The 17,761-nt window shown below is 44.9% G+C and overlaps 1 protein-coding gene across 4 annotated transcripts in view; it reads left to right on the top strand.

The window, feature by feature from the left end:
* The window catches only part of kansl1b (KAT8 regulatory NSL complex subunit 1b), a 68,423-nt gene that overhangs the window by 38,570 nt on the left and 12,092 nt on the right, over positions 1 to 17,761 (top strand). For all 4 annotated transcript variants that reach the window (XM_031567327.2, XM_031567311.2, XM_012816863.2 and 1 more), the window contains 2 exons: positions 16,127 to 16,268; positions 17,138 to 17,233. In XM_031567327.2, coding sequence (XP_031423187.1) covers positions 16,127 to 16,268; positions 17,138 to 17,233 — 238 coding nt within the window. The remainder of the gene's footprint in view (positions 1 to 16,126; positions 16,269 to 17,137; positions 17,234 to 17,761) is intronic.

The raw sequence follows: 17,761 nt of genomic DNA, 5'->3' as shown, positions 1-17,761 counted from the left end.
TGGGCAGAGTGTGTGTGTGTGTGAGTGAGTGAGGGAGGGAGAGAGAGAGAGAATGTGGTGGTCGCATGTTGTATATCCACCTTGGTTTGAAGTTGTGTAAGCGACCATGTTTTTGTGATGCTCTTTCCTCTGCTTTGCTCATTCCTTCAGAGTGGGTAGGATTCCTTGTGTGTGTGTGTGTGTGTGTGTGTGTGTGTGTGTGTGTGTGTGTGTGTGTGTGTGTCAGTACCATGTGGCCTCAGGAATGCCGTCCCAGTCAGATTTGACAACAGAAGCAGGAATCCGCCTTCTCAAACAAGCTTAGACCATAGAGCAGCTTACACATGCATGACTGTGCTGAAGCATTCACTAGTGTCCTGAATGAAAACATCATTTGGCGTTCTGTACGCATACACCCACATGACTGCAACCTTGCCTTACAATTAGTGGTCTTTCCACGTGCTGAAAAGCGTGCGCACACACACACACCTCACACAAAGAAGTTTGCGGTAGGTGTTACAATCAATTTTACCTTCCCCCCCAGCCTTTCAACTGGCTCTCTGAATATGATCTGAGCAAAGCCCATCCCCTTCTCACCCTGGTCATACTGCAACTATAGGGCCCTATGACTTATATTTCTTATTTTTTGCCAGATTCCATGATTTCTGTTTTATGAATTTCATTACCATCAAAACCATATGTCCCATCCAAAAATATACTCAGAACATAGGCTACTCGGCTTTTCCACACATTTGTATCTGTCTGGGTCATAGACCTGTGTGGTAATAAGGTAGGGAATGTAAGGTAGCAGTGCTGGTATAACCCTGACTACAAATACAGTTTGTTCTACCATTATTTTCAATTTAAACGTATTTAAGTGGAGATTACCTTCCAGTTCCCAGCTGCAAGACTTACTCGGAGTCAGTAAGCCACTTGTGTTATGAAAGAATAACCATAAGACTTAAAGTGCACATGTAGACTAAGGATATGCCCATCCTGCCCCTATGGGGGAGATTACCCTCTGGGTCCCAGTTACAACTGAGTCAGTAAAGCCACTTTTGTTATGATAGTCTACATGTTATGATAGTCTGCATGTGTCATGGTTATTCTAGGAAGATTCAGAGGTTGCCCCAATGCCCAGTTTTAGTCACCTGTGTCAGTCTACAACAAGTGAATGTATTTATCTCAGTTCCATCATTTAATTTGAAAATGTTAAATTGTGCGCAATTCCACGTGTAAGTGCGATTTCTGTTTTTCTTACGCAATTCCGTGTGTGTGTGTTCCTCATTTTGGAAGTCAGGGCCCTACAGCTAACACCAGAGACACCAGCCGGTACCACAGGCAGCGTTTTGAGAATGACTACATTATTATCTCTGTCCCACTCCATCAATGTCATCTCTGTCTGCCTCTGAGATCTGGATGGTGTCCTACGTGTAAATCCAGCCCAACTGGTTTGGAATGGGAAGAGCAGCCTGTGCATGGATGCAGATCAGGGGTTGAGATGGGTGTGATGCACAGCTGTGCTAATGAGCTGTAACACACACACACACACACACACACACACACACACACACACACACACACACACACACACACACACACACACACACTTTTAACCTGGTTGCTGCACAAAGGAAGCAAGCACAAGCGCAAACAGGGAAATTCCTGGAGACGCGCTCACACGTATGGACAGACAAACGTGTTTACACACAAGCACACACACAGGGAAACAGTCCAGGGGAAAAAGCCAAAACTAAAAGGAAATACCCTTTTCCCAAATCCTCCCTCAAGGGAATGGAAACCGGTGGTATTTGTGTAATTTTTCTGTCTTGGAAATACTTTGGTGTTTTTTTTTTTTGGTTTTCTTTTTTGCTCTGCTTGAACTATACACAGACAGATGTTTTATTAATGCCATGGATATTGAAAGTAATATCCTTCACTAAAGCAAAGCACATCTGACCTAAGTGATCGGAGGGGATCCAGCAGAATAGGAATACCATACCCACAAGGAAAGCTAGGCAAGGAAGAATAACAAAGGGGAGAGAGGAGAATCAGGAGGGGGGGGAAGATGAAGATGAAGATGAACAGGGAAGGAGAAAAGAGAATCTGAGCGCATCATGCATACAGGATCAGCACCGATCACATGATGTATGGGGGAGATGGAGCACACAGTGACCATGACCACATACACGCACACTCACCTACATGCCCACATGACCGCCAGGTCACCCATCACTGTGTACACATGTGCCCATTATCAAATAGCTGTACCAGATTAGAGATCACTAACTGTAAACACAAACACACTCACACACACTCTCCTGGCTAGCTCGCTAGAGCAGAGAGCAATATGACCAGCAGCTGGCTACATGCTGCTCCCCTGAGAGAGAGAGAGAGAGAGAGAGAGAGAGAGAGAGAGAGAGAGAGAGAGAGAGAGAGAGAGAGAGAGAGAGAGAGAGAGAGAGAGAGAGAGAGAGAGAGAGAGAGAGAGAGAGAGAGAGAGAGAGAGAGAGAGAGAGAGAGAGAGAGAGAGAGAGAGAGAGAGAGAGAGAGAGAGAGAGAGAGAGAGAGAGAGAGAGAGAGAGCGCAAAATGGCTCCCTCCCTTGCCATCTGGGCTCAGGCAGAGCTGTGAGCCTGTGTGAGGTGAGCGAGATTGGTCAGGGTTGGAGTTCATCTTCAGCATGTAGCCCAACTCCTGGTGCTTTCTGTATCACTACTACAATGTGGGAATGACTTTAACCCCCTCAGTAAACCAGCCCTGGCTTTATATCTGTGGAAAACACATGTGTTCTGTATCAGGCTGCCTCTGGGAAGGAATAAATAGGCTCAAAACTGCTTTCAGGTTTGTGTGTGTGTGTGTGTGTGTGTGCGCTAGTCTGTGTGATTCATTGTCTTGTGTGTGCTCACTGATTGCTCCTGGTGAGGAGTTTTGTTAATGAGTCTTCCAGGCGACCTTTCCTCCGGGGTAAAGGTCACAAGCCGAGCGTTGGTCTGATAACCCAAGCGTCTTTCTCCTCCAGCACCTCTGTCACTCTCAACCACATTTCCCCATGTCTGTCTGGACGTTTAAACATTATTTGGAGTACATTCCATCAATTTGGCACAGCTTTCCAAAGATTTTCCATTTTAATTTACAGATCTCGCTGTTTGAGGTTGAAAGTGTGGTAGCTTGCTTTCATTTTAGACCTGTGTGTGTGTGTGTGTGTGTGTGTGTGTGTGTGTGTGTGTGTGTATTGGTGAGCAGGCACCGGGGCAACTTTGATGTCAAGCCTTTGATCGGCACTTCCATCTGCTGGATGACTAGTCCTGAGTGTGGTCACGTCCGCGCGCACACATACACACCTTCACTCACTCCTCTGCAATGTTTCTCCCTCACCTGCTTTCTCCACCTCTCTGTGTTTGTCCCCTGACCCCCATGTGTACTGAGTGCCGTTTTCTTCTCATCTCCCTGTTGCACTCTATCTCCGGATCTCTCACGAGAGCAGGGTCTCTCTACCCATCAAATCATCTTTCATCTCGTAGTGCCTCCATCTCCCTTATCTCTATTTCTGTCTCTTAATACTCTCTCTCCCTCTCATGTCCTCTCTTTTTTTTTTTTTTTTTTTTCCTCTCCTCTAACGGATTCTCTCTTACTCACTCTCTGATTTCTCCGTCTCTCTCCCTCCATCTCGTCCTCTCTGATGGCTGCAGTGTGTTTATGACAGAGAGTGCTTTCTGAATGAGGCAGTGAGAGATTAGCAGCTCTGCAGTGCTGTGTGTGTGTGTGTGTGTGTGTGTGTGTGTGTGTGTGTGTGAGAGAAAGCACAGGATCCATTTTCTAATGACCACTCTGAGACAGACTCGGCTCAAATCTACTGGATGAAGACACTTGAGCGTCTGATGTGATTATGCCATACTCTGAAACGTGCAGTTAGCCTTGTGGCTTCCCATTGATTTGACCAGGCATAGATTTGCCTCATTGATTCTTTCTCTGAAAATACCATGGGTGGAAGTACTATCTCCTATGCAAATGTGCTTTGTAATAAAGTGCCTGGGTTGCTAAGTAACGGAGCGCACAGGAGTCTTGAGGTGGGTTTTCTGTAAAAGCTTTGAATGCATTTTCATTTTTTTGTGTGTGAAGTAATCAGATGGATACTTGTCTCTGCCTCATGCAGGCACACCTGCTGTGCTGGCATATGCACACACGAATGCCAGTCAAGGTTGTGCACCATCCTCGCCACCTTTTGGAATGCTGCTGAAGGGCAGTGCTCTTAACTCACTCCACTGACTGCCTCCTCGGCCCATTCCCTCAGGCGAGCTGCTTCACTTTGGCCTGGGCCAGGTAGCTCGGTAGCTTTTTTGTTCATTTTTTCAGACGGTTTTGACCATGCGCCTATATATGTGATGTATGGATGTACATGCGTGTATGGGTCATCCTCCACAGAAGACTGCCTCCTTAGGATACCTTAGAGATGGTTGAAAGCCTCACGTGTCCCAAATGAGTTATTGTGGAGCAGATCTGGCACTGATCTGTTGAATCATCTAAGCCATCAAGTACATGGATTGATTCTCAGCAGAGGCAACAGATGGACTTTTAGCCTAGTGATTCCCGATTCTTCCAGGGGATGAGAAAGCCGGCGTGTTCAGAATGCGTTTGACAGACAGGTGTGGCACTGTGTTTCTTAACTTAGACTGTTATGCTATATTCCAGACAGCTTTGAGGAGACGCCTTCAGTGAATCAATAGTCTTTCGTTACTAATAGAAACATCTTTACCCACCCCATACCTGACTCACTTCCTGTAGAGACTTTGCCTCTCTAACTCTCTAGTTTTCTCTTTCTTTTATGTTTTCTGCCCCTCTCGCTCTCTTGTGATGTTGAATCTGTCCTGTCTTTCACTTTCTCAATGCTGCCCTGTCCTCTCTGCTCGTCTCTCCTCCTGTCACTATATATTTTGTGCTCTGTCTACTCCCCCGCCCCTCTTGCTCGCTCGCTCGCTCCCTCCCTCACTCTTCTCACCTCCCCTGCTGACCCACAGCTGGCTGTAGGGGGGGAGGTATGCCGGTTCTGCAGCCATGGCCACTCGTTGTTTTCCCAGCCTGTCCGCTGGGCTGGTGCAATCGGACACGCAATGTTTATCCCATCCTCCAACGCTCCCAGTGTCCTCTCGTTCGTCCTCTGCTTTCCCTTGCTTGCTCACACATCTGGAACTGGTTAACGCTGCACCACACACACACACACACCCATTGCATAACCTCACATGCTCTTTTCACTCCTTCTCTGTCCCCTCATTTCAATTCTGGACAGCTTTTTATATTTGCAGGTCAAGTAGTAATGCACTGGCATATCTCACTCTCTCTCTGTGTCTTTTATGCAATGACATTCCAGCTGTTTCCCCCTCTCTATGCCCCTCACAATCTCAGTTGCATTCTTGGATTCCATTCATGTAAAAGATGAGAACAATATGCCAAAATTGCCAATTTGCACAGCATACTCTCACACTCGGGCCCATTCAGACATAAATACATACATACACACCAGCAAACAAAGACATGCCCACACAATTTCTCGAAAAAGCCACAGCATTCAAGTGTGCTAGGCTACTGGGAATTTTGGTCTGTGTTGATTTAAACTAGCCTGGTATAACCAAACCCAAATTCACTCTGTGTACAGTCTGGCCTTGGACCGCTGGGGATTGTTTGCAGTCATTGGATCCTAACGAGTGTAGACTTCTGGTTACTTTTGAAAGCATTGGACCAGCCTTTGACGAATTGTATTGACTGCTATATGGGATTGCTTACTTCCCACTTCGCCACCAACGATGCAAGCTGATATATTAGGCTTTTCCTAAACCCCATTGGCAGTAAGGTGATGTCTTTGCCTTTGATGAATAGTATCGTACATTTTTCTTGCTCTGGCTTCAATTCTTCAATGTTCACTAGCGTTGCTACTACTGTCTGTATCACTTTGTCTAGCTTTAGCACTGCCGCCATTGTTGGTTGCTGATTGGTGGGACCCTCAGAATGGCCCATCGATTCATCTTGCGAACAGCAGTTCCAGATTATAATGTCAGCAAAATCTGAGCTGGGAGCAATAGGCGGGTGTAGCCACTCTACATGAATGTGTGTTGGAAAGGCATTGTGTCTGAGCAGGAGTCATCTGTCTCTCAACTCTCTCTCTGTGTGTGTGTGTGTGTGTGTGTGTGTGTACGTGCATGTGTGTTTCAGTGTTTGTGATGCTGTAATGAAGTGTTGGCTCTCCTGGTGTGGTGAGAGAAGGAGGCACCCACATGTTTAATTGCAGCTAACAACGTTTTCTCTTCAAATAAAGAAAGGGTGTTGAAAAAAAATATAGAGAAATTCTTTCCAGCTGAAGAGGCCCTGGGGGGGAAAGGCGCACACACACACACACATGCATTCGTACATCTTAAACACACACTTGAAGCTGACAGAAGCAAAGGTGTGTGTGTGTGTAGTATGTTATGCCTGAGGCAGGTCAGTCCGTGTTGCCTGTTCTTTCCAAGGCCCATATTTTTCCTCAAGTACAAGCAGCAGCAGCAGCAGCAGCAGCAGCAGCAGCGATGACTGTTTCCGTGGGATAATAAGGCTGTGGTGAAATCTTTTTTCTTTTTTTTCCCTGGAAGTTCCACGGTGAGATTCCAGAATCCTGAGGATTAAATGTTCTTTCTGAGCATTCCTCACTGGCCTCAGAATTCTGGCTGAATGATCGCTACTGTTGTATACTGCCTGACTCCCTTCTGCAAGTCCCAAGCTTTCCAAAAGACGTCTCTGTTGAACAGTGGTGTCGGATTTTTACACACTACTATCTTATGGATAACATTTTAGTACTCAACCGAGTTGAAATCAATTCTGAAAATGGAGTACACAGCATCAGGCTTCACAGGGGTCCTGTTTGACTCTGGTTGTGGTTGTCACATTGTCAGTTACCAAGACACTGCGTCTTCAACAACTCCTAACAGCAGTATGACTACATGGAATTCTCTAGTATTAGTATATGGATGTAAGGGAAGTTCAAGTTCAAGTATATTATTTCTCAGATGCACAGAACAACACAGTCAGACTGGGCACTGAAATTCTTAAGACAAGACACCGCACAGCAACCGACCATAGCATAGCATAACATAAAATAACATAACATATAAGTACTCTGAACATATATTACACATATAATAAACATATAATAAATCTACTAAATATACAAAATATACAATACAATCTGCTAAACATATAATACACATATAGTAACCTATACTAACCTAATATACCTATACTAACCTAAAGACAAATCAAGTGTGCCTAGTATCAGGTAGTGCAATATTACTGATAGTGCAAACAGTAGAAAACTGTAAAATGTAACATGTAAAGTGCCGAGACTGTATCACTGTCCATTTAAAAGCCTGATGGCCCTTGGAAAGAAACTGCTCTCCAATCTACGGGTGCGAGACCGAATACTTCGGTAGCGCCTGCCAGAAGGCAACGGGGGGAAAAAAGTCTAAAGAATGGATGGTAGCAGTCTGCTGGATCCTGCCAGCTTTTCTGATGCATCGTGTGAGGACGTGCTTATAAATACAAGTAATGTACCTCTTGACCATGCAGTGGTTTTATCTTGTGGGTTGTATGTGGACCCTTGGCGGTGTCAGATCCGGGGCCAATAAACAGTGGCTGTGTGCGCTCCACTTTTTAACCTCAGTGTGTTTGGTCCTCCGAACCTCCCTGAGAGGAGTAGTTATCTGATGCTTTTCGTGTGTGTGTGTGTGTGTGTGTGATGTGTTCGACTTGGTCAGTCATCTTGTGAAAAGCTTGATGAATTAAACTTTGTTTATTTTGCTTGTGGTTGGCTTGCATACACTTCACTGCTTTTCTTACTGTCAGGTTTCAGCTATTCTCCTGTGTGTGTGTGTGTGTGTGTGTGTGTGTGTGTGTGTGTGTGTGTGTGTGTGTGTGTGTGTGTGTGTGTGTGTGTGTGTGTGTTCATAAAGGAGCCAAGTCTCTGTTAGCTGAAAATGGTCCAGAATCCTCTGTTTGTGCTCACTGGTTGTTAGACGTGTGGCAGGTGTAGATTTGGCCGGTTGTAAGGATGTGTGTTTCAGAAGAGGGGGTGGGGGAGAAGGCTCGTCTGTGCTAGCTGATATCAGAGTCGGTTCAGACTCAGGCCATCGTGAGACCACACACTCTGTCTCACGCACATGCGCACACGCACACACACACACACACACGATATCGGTGGTTATTTACCCTTTTTCCTCCTTATCTTCCCCAGCACCGTTACAGCACATGGCTTGCATGGAGAGGTGGGGAGAGGGGCCACTCGCACATCAATCTATATACCGTGTGTGTGTGTGTGTGTGTGTGTGTGTGTGTATGCCGTGCCTTAGCAGTGTCATGTTGAAAGTGTGGATGGGTGGTCCCTTGTTGCATTCCAGTCTGTTGCATTCAGATGTTAATGTTGGAAGTTTGTGTGTATATGTTTGTGTGATTGGTTTGTAGACAGAACTAGAAATATGGCGGGAGCTGTGAGGGGCTTGGATCTGTGTCACCCTGTGTGTGTGTGTGTGTGTTTGTCTGTGTTTGTCTGTCTATCTTTGTGTTTGTGCATGTGTTAGTAGGGAGGGCTCCTTTAAATTGAACCCTATTTGGGTGGCCGTCATAACTGCCGTTTTGTGTCTTTGCCTGTATTTGTACCCTTGTGATTTACAAGGGTATTTGCGTGTTCAGTATGTACTTGTGTATGTATTTGTAGATGTGTGTCAGTTTGTTGTCGATTAGGTCGCTCTTTGATTACCGTTAGAATTAGGTGATTTTTGTAGTCGGGCAAAAGCTCAGAACTCAATACACCTGCCAGCATTTTTTATTGATTTATTCATGACTCACATTAGTAGAGCAGAAAGAGAATACATTTACAGTAAAACACAAGCCCCTGCTGTGTGTGTGTGTGTGTGTGTGTGTCCTGAAGCAAAGGCACCTCTCTCTTAAAATTGCTCGCTCAGATCCTTCCTTCCCTCCGTTTTTTTCCCAGCGCTTTGCATCTCGCTCTCGAGTCTCGACAGACTCTCTCTCTGGTCATGTGACTCTGTAGGGGTGGGGGGGTGCGGTGGAGGGCATCAGACATCAGACCCTTTGTTCTACAGACTCCGCCCAGTCAGAGAACACACTCATGGCTCTATCTCCCGCCCTCACACACACACACACGCTTTTACTCTCTCAATCGCCTCTCCTCCTTTCTCTTCACTATCTTGCGTCTCTCTCTCTCTCCCTCTCTCTCTCCTTCATCTTTTTCTGCCTTTTTTCATCTCATTTTTCCTCCCAGCTCCCCCGCTCATTGTGTGTCACACAGTTTGACAGTAATATGGAGGCCACTGGAGGGCTTAGTTCTGTGCTAATGGGCTCTAATCTGGATGTCTGCTGTCTGGAGGCCTCTTATGGGCCTCCATCTTTGCGCTCCTGTAACCCCTTCCCACATATCCTTCATTTCGTTTGTCTTCTCCACCCATATTATGTTATGAATTATGACGGCTTTATTTCCTGTTTTTTTTAATGTTTTTCCTGTGATGTGTTTGTGTGTGTCTGTCTTTGTCTGTGAGTGTTTCTGTCTGTCTGGCTGTCTTTTTGTGTCTGTGTGCGTCTTTGTGTGTCTGTGCATGTGTACCAGTGTGTTCTGTCTCTCTACAATAGATCAGGGATGGGATGTTGATACCAACATTCATGGAATCTTCTGAGATACGCTGAAATAGGAGCCATCTCTCCTCATCAACTCTGCAAAATGTCCATGACCCAGATGTGTGTGTGTGTGTGTTTCCTTGTTTGGGTTCGGCAAAGCCCCTTGAGCCAGTTGCTGTAGTATCCATGATTTCATCCATTTACTGCAGTTTCTGCCTCTGCCTCTTCCTTTCTTCTTCCTTAACCAAAAGACCAAGGGCTGACAACGCTAGGGCCATTTGCAACTTCTCCTCAGACATATTCTTGATTAGATGTAGCCAGGGCTTGAAATTAACTTTTTGGCTTACCAGCCAAAATGGCTGGTAGATGAAATAAATTACCAGCCAATCATATTTTTTACCGGCCAAAATTAAACCTGGCATTTCAGACCTACTCTGACATTGTTTGACTTAAACAACCTTTACCTATGATTTTAATATCATTGTTAATCACTCTCAGAATGGAATAAACAAAATCAACTAATTTAACTTTTTAAAATAATTTATAAATTCAAATTAAATTTTATTTATATAGCCCCAGAACAGTACAATTGTCTCAAGGCGCTTTATAGAGCCCAGAGCCTGAAACGAAAAATGAAACAAAAAACTTGTGTTGACAATAATACAACTCAATTCCATGTACTTGATGGCTGGTTTCCCTGTAATGTAACTAAACAGCCTGGTATTGACGTTGTTTCTGCCATATCATTTGATTTTGCATTGTTGGCTGACGTTTGTAGCTCGCTAGTCAATGGCAACTCCCCATGCTAGCTAGCGATAGCTAGCACGCAAAAATTAGTTAGCTTAATTTATCGGGAGACGGGAGGACAGGGGATATCATTGCACAACAATAGTGGAGACAAGCTCGAAATCATATTATCGATAGTTGATTTTCTTGTCAGCCTGACAAGGAAGTATAAAACTTATCTTAATGATGGATCCAGTAGGGTGACAGGCTAGGATAGCTAGCTGATTAGCTGCTGCTAACATCATTCAGAGACAACAAACTTCTGGATTCTAGCTGACCGGTTAAAGCCCACTGACGTTTACCTTTGCGTGTGGTAAAGTAAGTTAGTCTGTTTCAACTTTTGATTTGCGCTCAAAATATAAGAACTTTATAAACTTTCGCCCTGTTCGAATTGGCTTAAAATGCTCCCTTCCTTCCTTCCTTCCTTCCTATTAAGAGAGCAAGGACTGTTCGAATTGTCTTAAACCCTCTCTTCCTCTCTAGTAAGATACCTTGAAATACGTCACATAACGGTCATTTTTTAAGAGAGCATCTGAGCTGCCTTGCTGTCTTATGGCGGCAGGTATTACCCATAACTCTCTGCGCCATTCCCTAACCGGAGACAAATTTTCAAAAAGATGGCGGATGAAATCGTCGAAGTTCCACAAAAGTATTCACCGATGTACGTTTCTTTGCTTTTTTTGGTAATTTTTTTAAAAAGTTACCGAGAAATAAACAGTGTACTATGTACTTATGTCATGATTGATTAACAAAAATAGTCTGTTTCGTTAGCGATGTATCCGTTAGCCAGGTCGCTAACAGTAGCTGCTAGCTAGCAAATAAGCACACACAGGATGATGACACAGCGTCATGTTGCCGTACATCCTATCTTAATAGACTGTTCGAAATCAACGGTTTTTGAGATACCTTCCCCCGAAGGGACCTCTCTCGTCAGACACCTGTCCAACTAGAGATCAAGGATTAGACAGCTATCTAAGAATCCGAACACAGCCTTCGTGGGCAAAATATTAAAACTTTGTATTCGCGTGCAAATTGTTATAGTTGTATAGAAATTCTTAGAACTCTCTCCCACTGTTCGTGTTGGCCTTGCAAGCTATTTTTAACCATGACGGGAGCGGTAGTCGGGCGCTGTACTCCGCAATGTCACTCGCCAAGTGGCGGGGCATCGGATACAATTTAGTCGCCAGCCAAAAAATCTACACGCCATTGGCGCTTGGCGGGTGCCAATTTCGAGCCCTGGATGTAGCTATATTACAAAGCTGTGTGTGTGTGTGTGTGTGTGTGTGTGTGTGAGAGGTGTGAAAATGGTAAGCAAACGCTGCTTTGTTTACAGTTTGTATATCCGCAGTCCTAGGTCTTCAGGTTTCTCTTTTTGAATGACCAATACAGACTACCACCACATGCTTGTACAGAGAGTTCTTTCCCCTCACGCAGGCGCAGAACGTATGTGCCAGTTGGCTGTCGGCTGTAGTCTTTGCGGTGTGTTCAAGGTACAACTTTTTGGCACCGGCGACATGAGGTGGCACAACAGTCTGCCTTCGCCGCCGCTAGTTCTGTGTCAGTTTGGTGTGTCTCTGGCTTTGCCAGTCCCTGGTGAGGATAGAGCATAGAGCTGCAGGCTCCCTGGCAAACTGTAAAACTGTTGTTTTGGTCATGAAGAGGAATGAGTGGGGATAGGTTCCCTGGTCTGCCCATAGGGTGAGTCAAAAGAATAAATATTTGAGTCAAATATTTAAACATTTCCCCAAAGTTGCCTTGGCACAAACCACAGACTTAACCATCGTACTTTGGACACATAGATGCACGTGTTTCTCTCCCGGAAGTGTGTGGGACTGGTATAAGTTGTGTTTACCTTGATGGTGTGTGGGAGCGACAGAGCCTCTCTCTCTCTCTCTCTCTCTCTCTCTCTCTCTCTCTCTCTCTCTCTCTCTCTCTCTCTCTCTCTCTCTCTCTATGTGTGTTTTTTTCTGCTTCTTCATGTATCACAGAAGAGCTGTTCTCTTTGGCACTGCTGCAGTCACTTCCCACACACCAGCACTGCAGTCATACTCACTGACACACGCACACACTTTCTCGCTCACTCTCTGGCTCTCAGACACATACACACAAGATTTCCACCATTCTGCAATACACACACTTTTTTTCTTACATCCTGAAACACATCCACCCTCTTCACCACACATGCATATGCATATGCATAACATCTGTAAACTCACACATTCATATCTTCTTTCACTCTTGTTTCTCATTGCTGCCCTCTCTGGTCTCCTCTGGAGGTGCAGCCGTTAGTGCTTGAGCCCCTCCCCCATACCCGTCTCATGGAAACATTTTAATTGGAAAAAAGGGATGCTGGGAAAATGGGAAGAAAGCATGTTACAGGAAGAAGATTGTGTGTGTGTGTGTGTGTGTGTGTGTGTGTGCAGGCACGCACATTTGCTATTATACTCAGTTGTTTGTTTGAGTTAAGCAGAAACCACATAGTTCACACTCTGCTGTAAGATTTGCCGTAAGATTTGTGTCTGCATATTATAGGCTGACAAAATCAACAACAATAACAAGGGCCACCAGACACACTGTGTAGATGTGTGTTTGATGAAACATGGAAGCGGTGACATAAAAGAGCCTCAGTAGTTGGGGGGTTCCTGTGTGTGAGGAAAGGATGTGAGGTGAGAGGACAGATGATAGATCTGTGTCCAATAACACAGGGGCCTGGTATGAGACACACACACACACACACACACACACACACACACACACACACAGAGAGTAAGTGGGGTTCAAGGGTTATCTCCTTCTGGAATGCTTTTGACTCTGTCTGTAATACTCGCCTTGTCTCATTAGTAGACCTTCACCCTTGACTCTCACTGTGTGTGTGTGTGTGTGTGTGTTTTCAGTATTGAGGCCTGAGGTCTGATTAGTTGTGATTTTTCTCTTTTTTTTCCCTATTGCACCAAGTCCACAGTGTTCCATCCAGCATATCTGTGGCAGCTCTGTAATGGCCCACCTGCCTTAAGAGCCTTGAGAGCTGGTGAGCTTGAGCCATGTGATGGCTGACGATGGCTGTCCATAGGAAAGAGGCTCATCAATGTGTGCTGATTGGGTCCTCCTCAAAACATACACAGCACCACCAGGCGTAACTGTGTGTGTGTGTGTGTGTGTGCTCTGTTTATGAGAGACTCTGACACTAAGAGTAAAAGAGGAATGCATCAATAAAGGTTTGTGTTTGTTCATGCATTCAATTAAGGTATCTTGTCCCTTCCCTCCCTCACCGTGTCGGGTTGCATTGATTTGCATTTGTCAAAGGTATACATTTTGATCTAGGAAATCTGAAATCTTCCAGCAGTTTTGGCAAATAATCGTAAATGTCTAATATTTAGCGGTATAATAATGCATTATTGTCTGTTGTTGTTGCTATTGTACTCATCTATGGAAGGGTCCTTCCATTGTATGGTGTCTTGTTGTAGGACATCCAGTTTTACTGTGGAAGTTCAATTGGTATTTTTGCAGTGTATTAGAGTGATGGGTTTGGGCTTTCTGAGCTGCATGTGTGTGAGTGATAAATCTGCTGTAGTGCTGTGTTTAAAATGAGAGCCGTTTGTGTGTGTGTGTGTGTGTGTGTGTGTGTGTAGAATGTAAAGTAGAGAAGCTGTAGTGATCTCTGTGGGTAGGGATAATGGAGAGTGGGTTACGTAACAGAGTTTGCACTCACACTCACTCACTCTCACACACAGTCTCTCGCTCACTCTCACACACTTTTTCCTCTCTCTCTCTCTCTCTCTCTCTCTCTTCAATTTTATTTATATAGCGCCAAAACAGTACAATTGTCTCAAGGCGCTTTACAATGTCATCTTCCTTTTCTCTCATTTCCCCCTTTTGCCCGCTTTTTATTCTCTCTGTCTCTCCCCTACTTACCGCTCTTCTTCCCTCTCTGCTTGGTCATGTTGCTGCAGCTTGGTTAGGCCGAGTTCACTATCCATAGTGCCGTGATGTTTTCCACAACCTCTTAAACATTCACACACACATTCATTCTCCTTTCTCTCTTGCTCTCACCCTATCTCTCTGTCTCTCTCTCCAATCCAGTGTGTAGGGGAGAAAATAGAAGCGTGTGTGCTTTTTATTACAGCAGTCTACAAGTACCTAAACTGTTTCTCCCATGTTCAGTCTCTCAAAGACACGCTCTCTTGCTCTCTCTCTCTTACTTACTTACTTACTTACTTACTTACTTACTTACTTACTTACACACACACACACACACAGTCACCTTGCTCTGTGAAATGAGTGCTGCCCTGACCCTGCCAAAGCTAATGAAGTAATAACCATTGAGAAAGCCAACCGTCCATCTGGCATGCAGGCTATGAGTTTTGTGTACTGGAGCTGTACAGGCATGTAAATGTATACTCATACTTAGCTTGTGCTATCTTGCACTTTTGCAAATCATCATTTCAATCCCTCTCATATGGTGTGAGATGATGTGTGTAGGGAACAAAATTAACATTTTGCCAAAGTGGCTGGTAGATCGGAAAATTTAACGAGCAGATATATTTTTGACCTGCCAGAATTAAACGAAGCTTTCCATAACAAAATTAGTATGCATCAGCAGGCCGTGCCCAGAAATATTTAGGGGCAGGTGCTCAAGCTATAACAAGGGCACTCCACCCACCGACAGTTATCTAAAGTTACCTACAGTAGCACATACTGTATATAGATAGATTGTCTAGCTATCTTTCTATCTGTGTGTCTGTGTGTCTGTCTCTAGACAGTTTGTTTGGTGTAACCCTAGGCCTATAAGCTATAGCTTACCACGCCTGTAATAATAACCCATAGCCTATCAATGAAGGTGTGAATCAACCTGAACTGTGGATCATTTCTTTGAGATGTCACAGCATAGATGGCAACATGGCTACAGCTCTATCAGTACTCCACAAGTAAGGGGTGATGGACAGGCGGGCGTTTTTTGATATCCAAATGTGATTGCATAGACTGTTTACTCGTCAAAAGCCTGACTAGTTTGTTGTTGAGCTTAATGGTGGGCTATTGGCTGTTAAGTTACTTGGTCCATTGCTGGCTGCCTCGAGATGCCTCGGCTTAGTGCACATTGCTGTTACCTGGCTGTCACCAATGACAGCGAGTCAGGGAGACATTGGTGTTGCTCTGCAGGGCGCTCTAATTGCATGCATTAACTTCAGCTGCTGTGGCAATGGAAAAGAGAGGGGCAGGGGCTTGTGTCTCCTAGAATTAATACCCAAACAGTAGGCACCACTTAAGGAATATATCGCCACATTATACAAAATATAATAAAGCAGTTATGCTCTGTGTGTCTCTTCCTGTGTGTCGTGTAGATATGGTAAGTGTTTAACACGATCTGTTGTCTGTCAGTATGATCTGAAGTTTTTTCGAAGATGAACAGCACCCTTATTTTACACGCCAGAGTAGCGCAGTAATCGCCATCATTCAAGTGCCAACACAGAAATCTATACACTATTGGCACTTGGTGGGTTTTGTTCCCTGGCTGTGTTTTGTGAATGTGGGTTTATGGTGATGACACTGGTGTGTGTGTGTTTTGTGTGTAATGATGTATGTGTATGTATCTACGGTGCGTGCGTGTTTGGGAGTGTGGGCCTAAAATCATGTTTGTATAAATGTGTTCTGAGTACTGAGTGGTGATACTAATGTGTGTGTGCTTTGTGTATGTTTTTCCCTGGTAGATGGCGACGTGCAGAGGGGCGTTATGCCGTGGATCGGGCATCCATCATCAGCCACTGGAACTGGCTTCAGGCTCACGTGTCAGACCTGGAGTACCGCATCCGCCAACAGACAGACATCTACAGACAGATCCGCTCCAGCAAGGTACACACACACACACACACACACACACACACACACACACACACTATCCACTGTATCTGACAACAGACAGACATCTACAGATAGATCTGCTCCATCAAGGTAACCAAACACACACGCATGTACATTGCATCTGCCAACATACAAATATCTTCAGGCAGATTCATTCTTTTCGAGGTACACACACACATACAAAGCATCCAGCAGACAGAAATCTACAGACAGATCCCTTGTTTGCAAGGTCAAACACATCTGCTATGTTGTCATGGTAACAATGTCCCTCCCTACACACATGCACACAAACCATTACTCCAGCAGGGAATGGTGTTCACGCTTTTATATCTGTCCTCTCTTGCACACATGCTTGAAAGTGAGATGTCTCACCTTCACTGCAAATGGGAGTGGGAACATGATTGTTGCAGTCTCCTGTGCAGCTCTTAATTTAAGCCTGTGAAATACAACACGCCATCACATGACTATTGTCATCTGACTTCCTCCAGCACGCATATATACACAAAGACACACACACACACACACACACACACACTCCCTCTGTCTGTCTCCCAAATTCCCTCTGCCGCTGCCTCGTTTTCTTCACTTAACCTCTTGTTCCCATTCCTTGTCAGTTATGTCTCATGTTCGATTTGTCTCCGACATGTTTCCTGTCAACTTCGTTCCTAAGCCTGTCTTGTCCTCTTTTCCTTTCCTCGCCACATTTTCTCCTCCCGTCTCTCCCCTCTGTGCCTCCTACTCTCTCTTCATTATCTTCTCCATCTCCCCCTCTTTCTCACCTTACTCCTTCACAGCTGTCAGTTCAGCTTCCTCCCTCACAGCCTCACTGACTCCTCCTGCTCTCTCTGCTCCTCCCACAGGGTCCTGTTGGGCTGGGAGATCCCGCCCCTGCAGAGCCATCATTGGAGGGATTGTGTGAGGTGAAGGAGGAGCCAGTCTCCTGTCAAGTGTCACAGGTATATATATACAAAAGGATTTTTAACAGTTCATTATTGTACATGAGGCAGATGCCTTAACCAATCAGCTCCAAGGCTGTATGTAACCAAAACACATCGGCCGATTTAACTGCTGTGTTGTGCGAGAGGTTAACACCTAATCCACACCTCCTTAAAATAATTCTGTGATGTGAAGAGAATGATGGACCCTTTAACTAGGTCTGTGATGGTAATAGCCCTGTGAGTGATGTCAGCTCGCTCATCATCACTGCATTCAAGTAGAATCCATTAAACTCTAGAATTATAATAGCCAGAATTAGAGAGACCGTTTTGCCATTAGTCTTGCTTAACACTATGGGCCGTGATTGCATTTCTCCAATGCGATTGAGATTGCTGTGTTCATCAGGAACGAGTGTCATCACTGCTGGCTGTGTCCTAGAAAAGTTTTTGTTCCCATTCCTGTGCAGTGGCAGAGTAGCTGACCACTATTGTCTTGTCCATCGGCCATCTTGGTGTGGAATATAACGATTCTCTCCACTGGTGTTGTGC

Source organism: Clupea harengus, chromosome 1, assembly GCF_900700415.2.
Source record: "Clupea harengus chromosome 1, Ch_v2.0.2, whole genome shotgun sequence".
Classification (NCBI taxonomy): Eukaryota; Metazoa; Chordata; class Actinopteri; order Clupeiformes; family Clupeidae; genus Clupea; species Clupea harengus.
The sequence above is the reverse complement of the archived record's forward strand: the minus strand, read 5'-3'. Positions and strand labels throughout refer to the sequence as shown.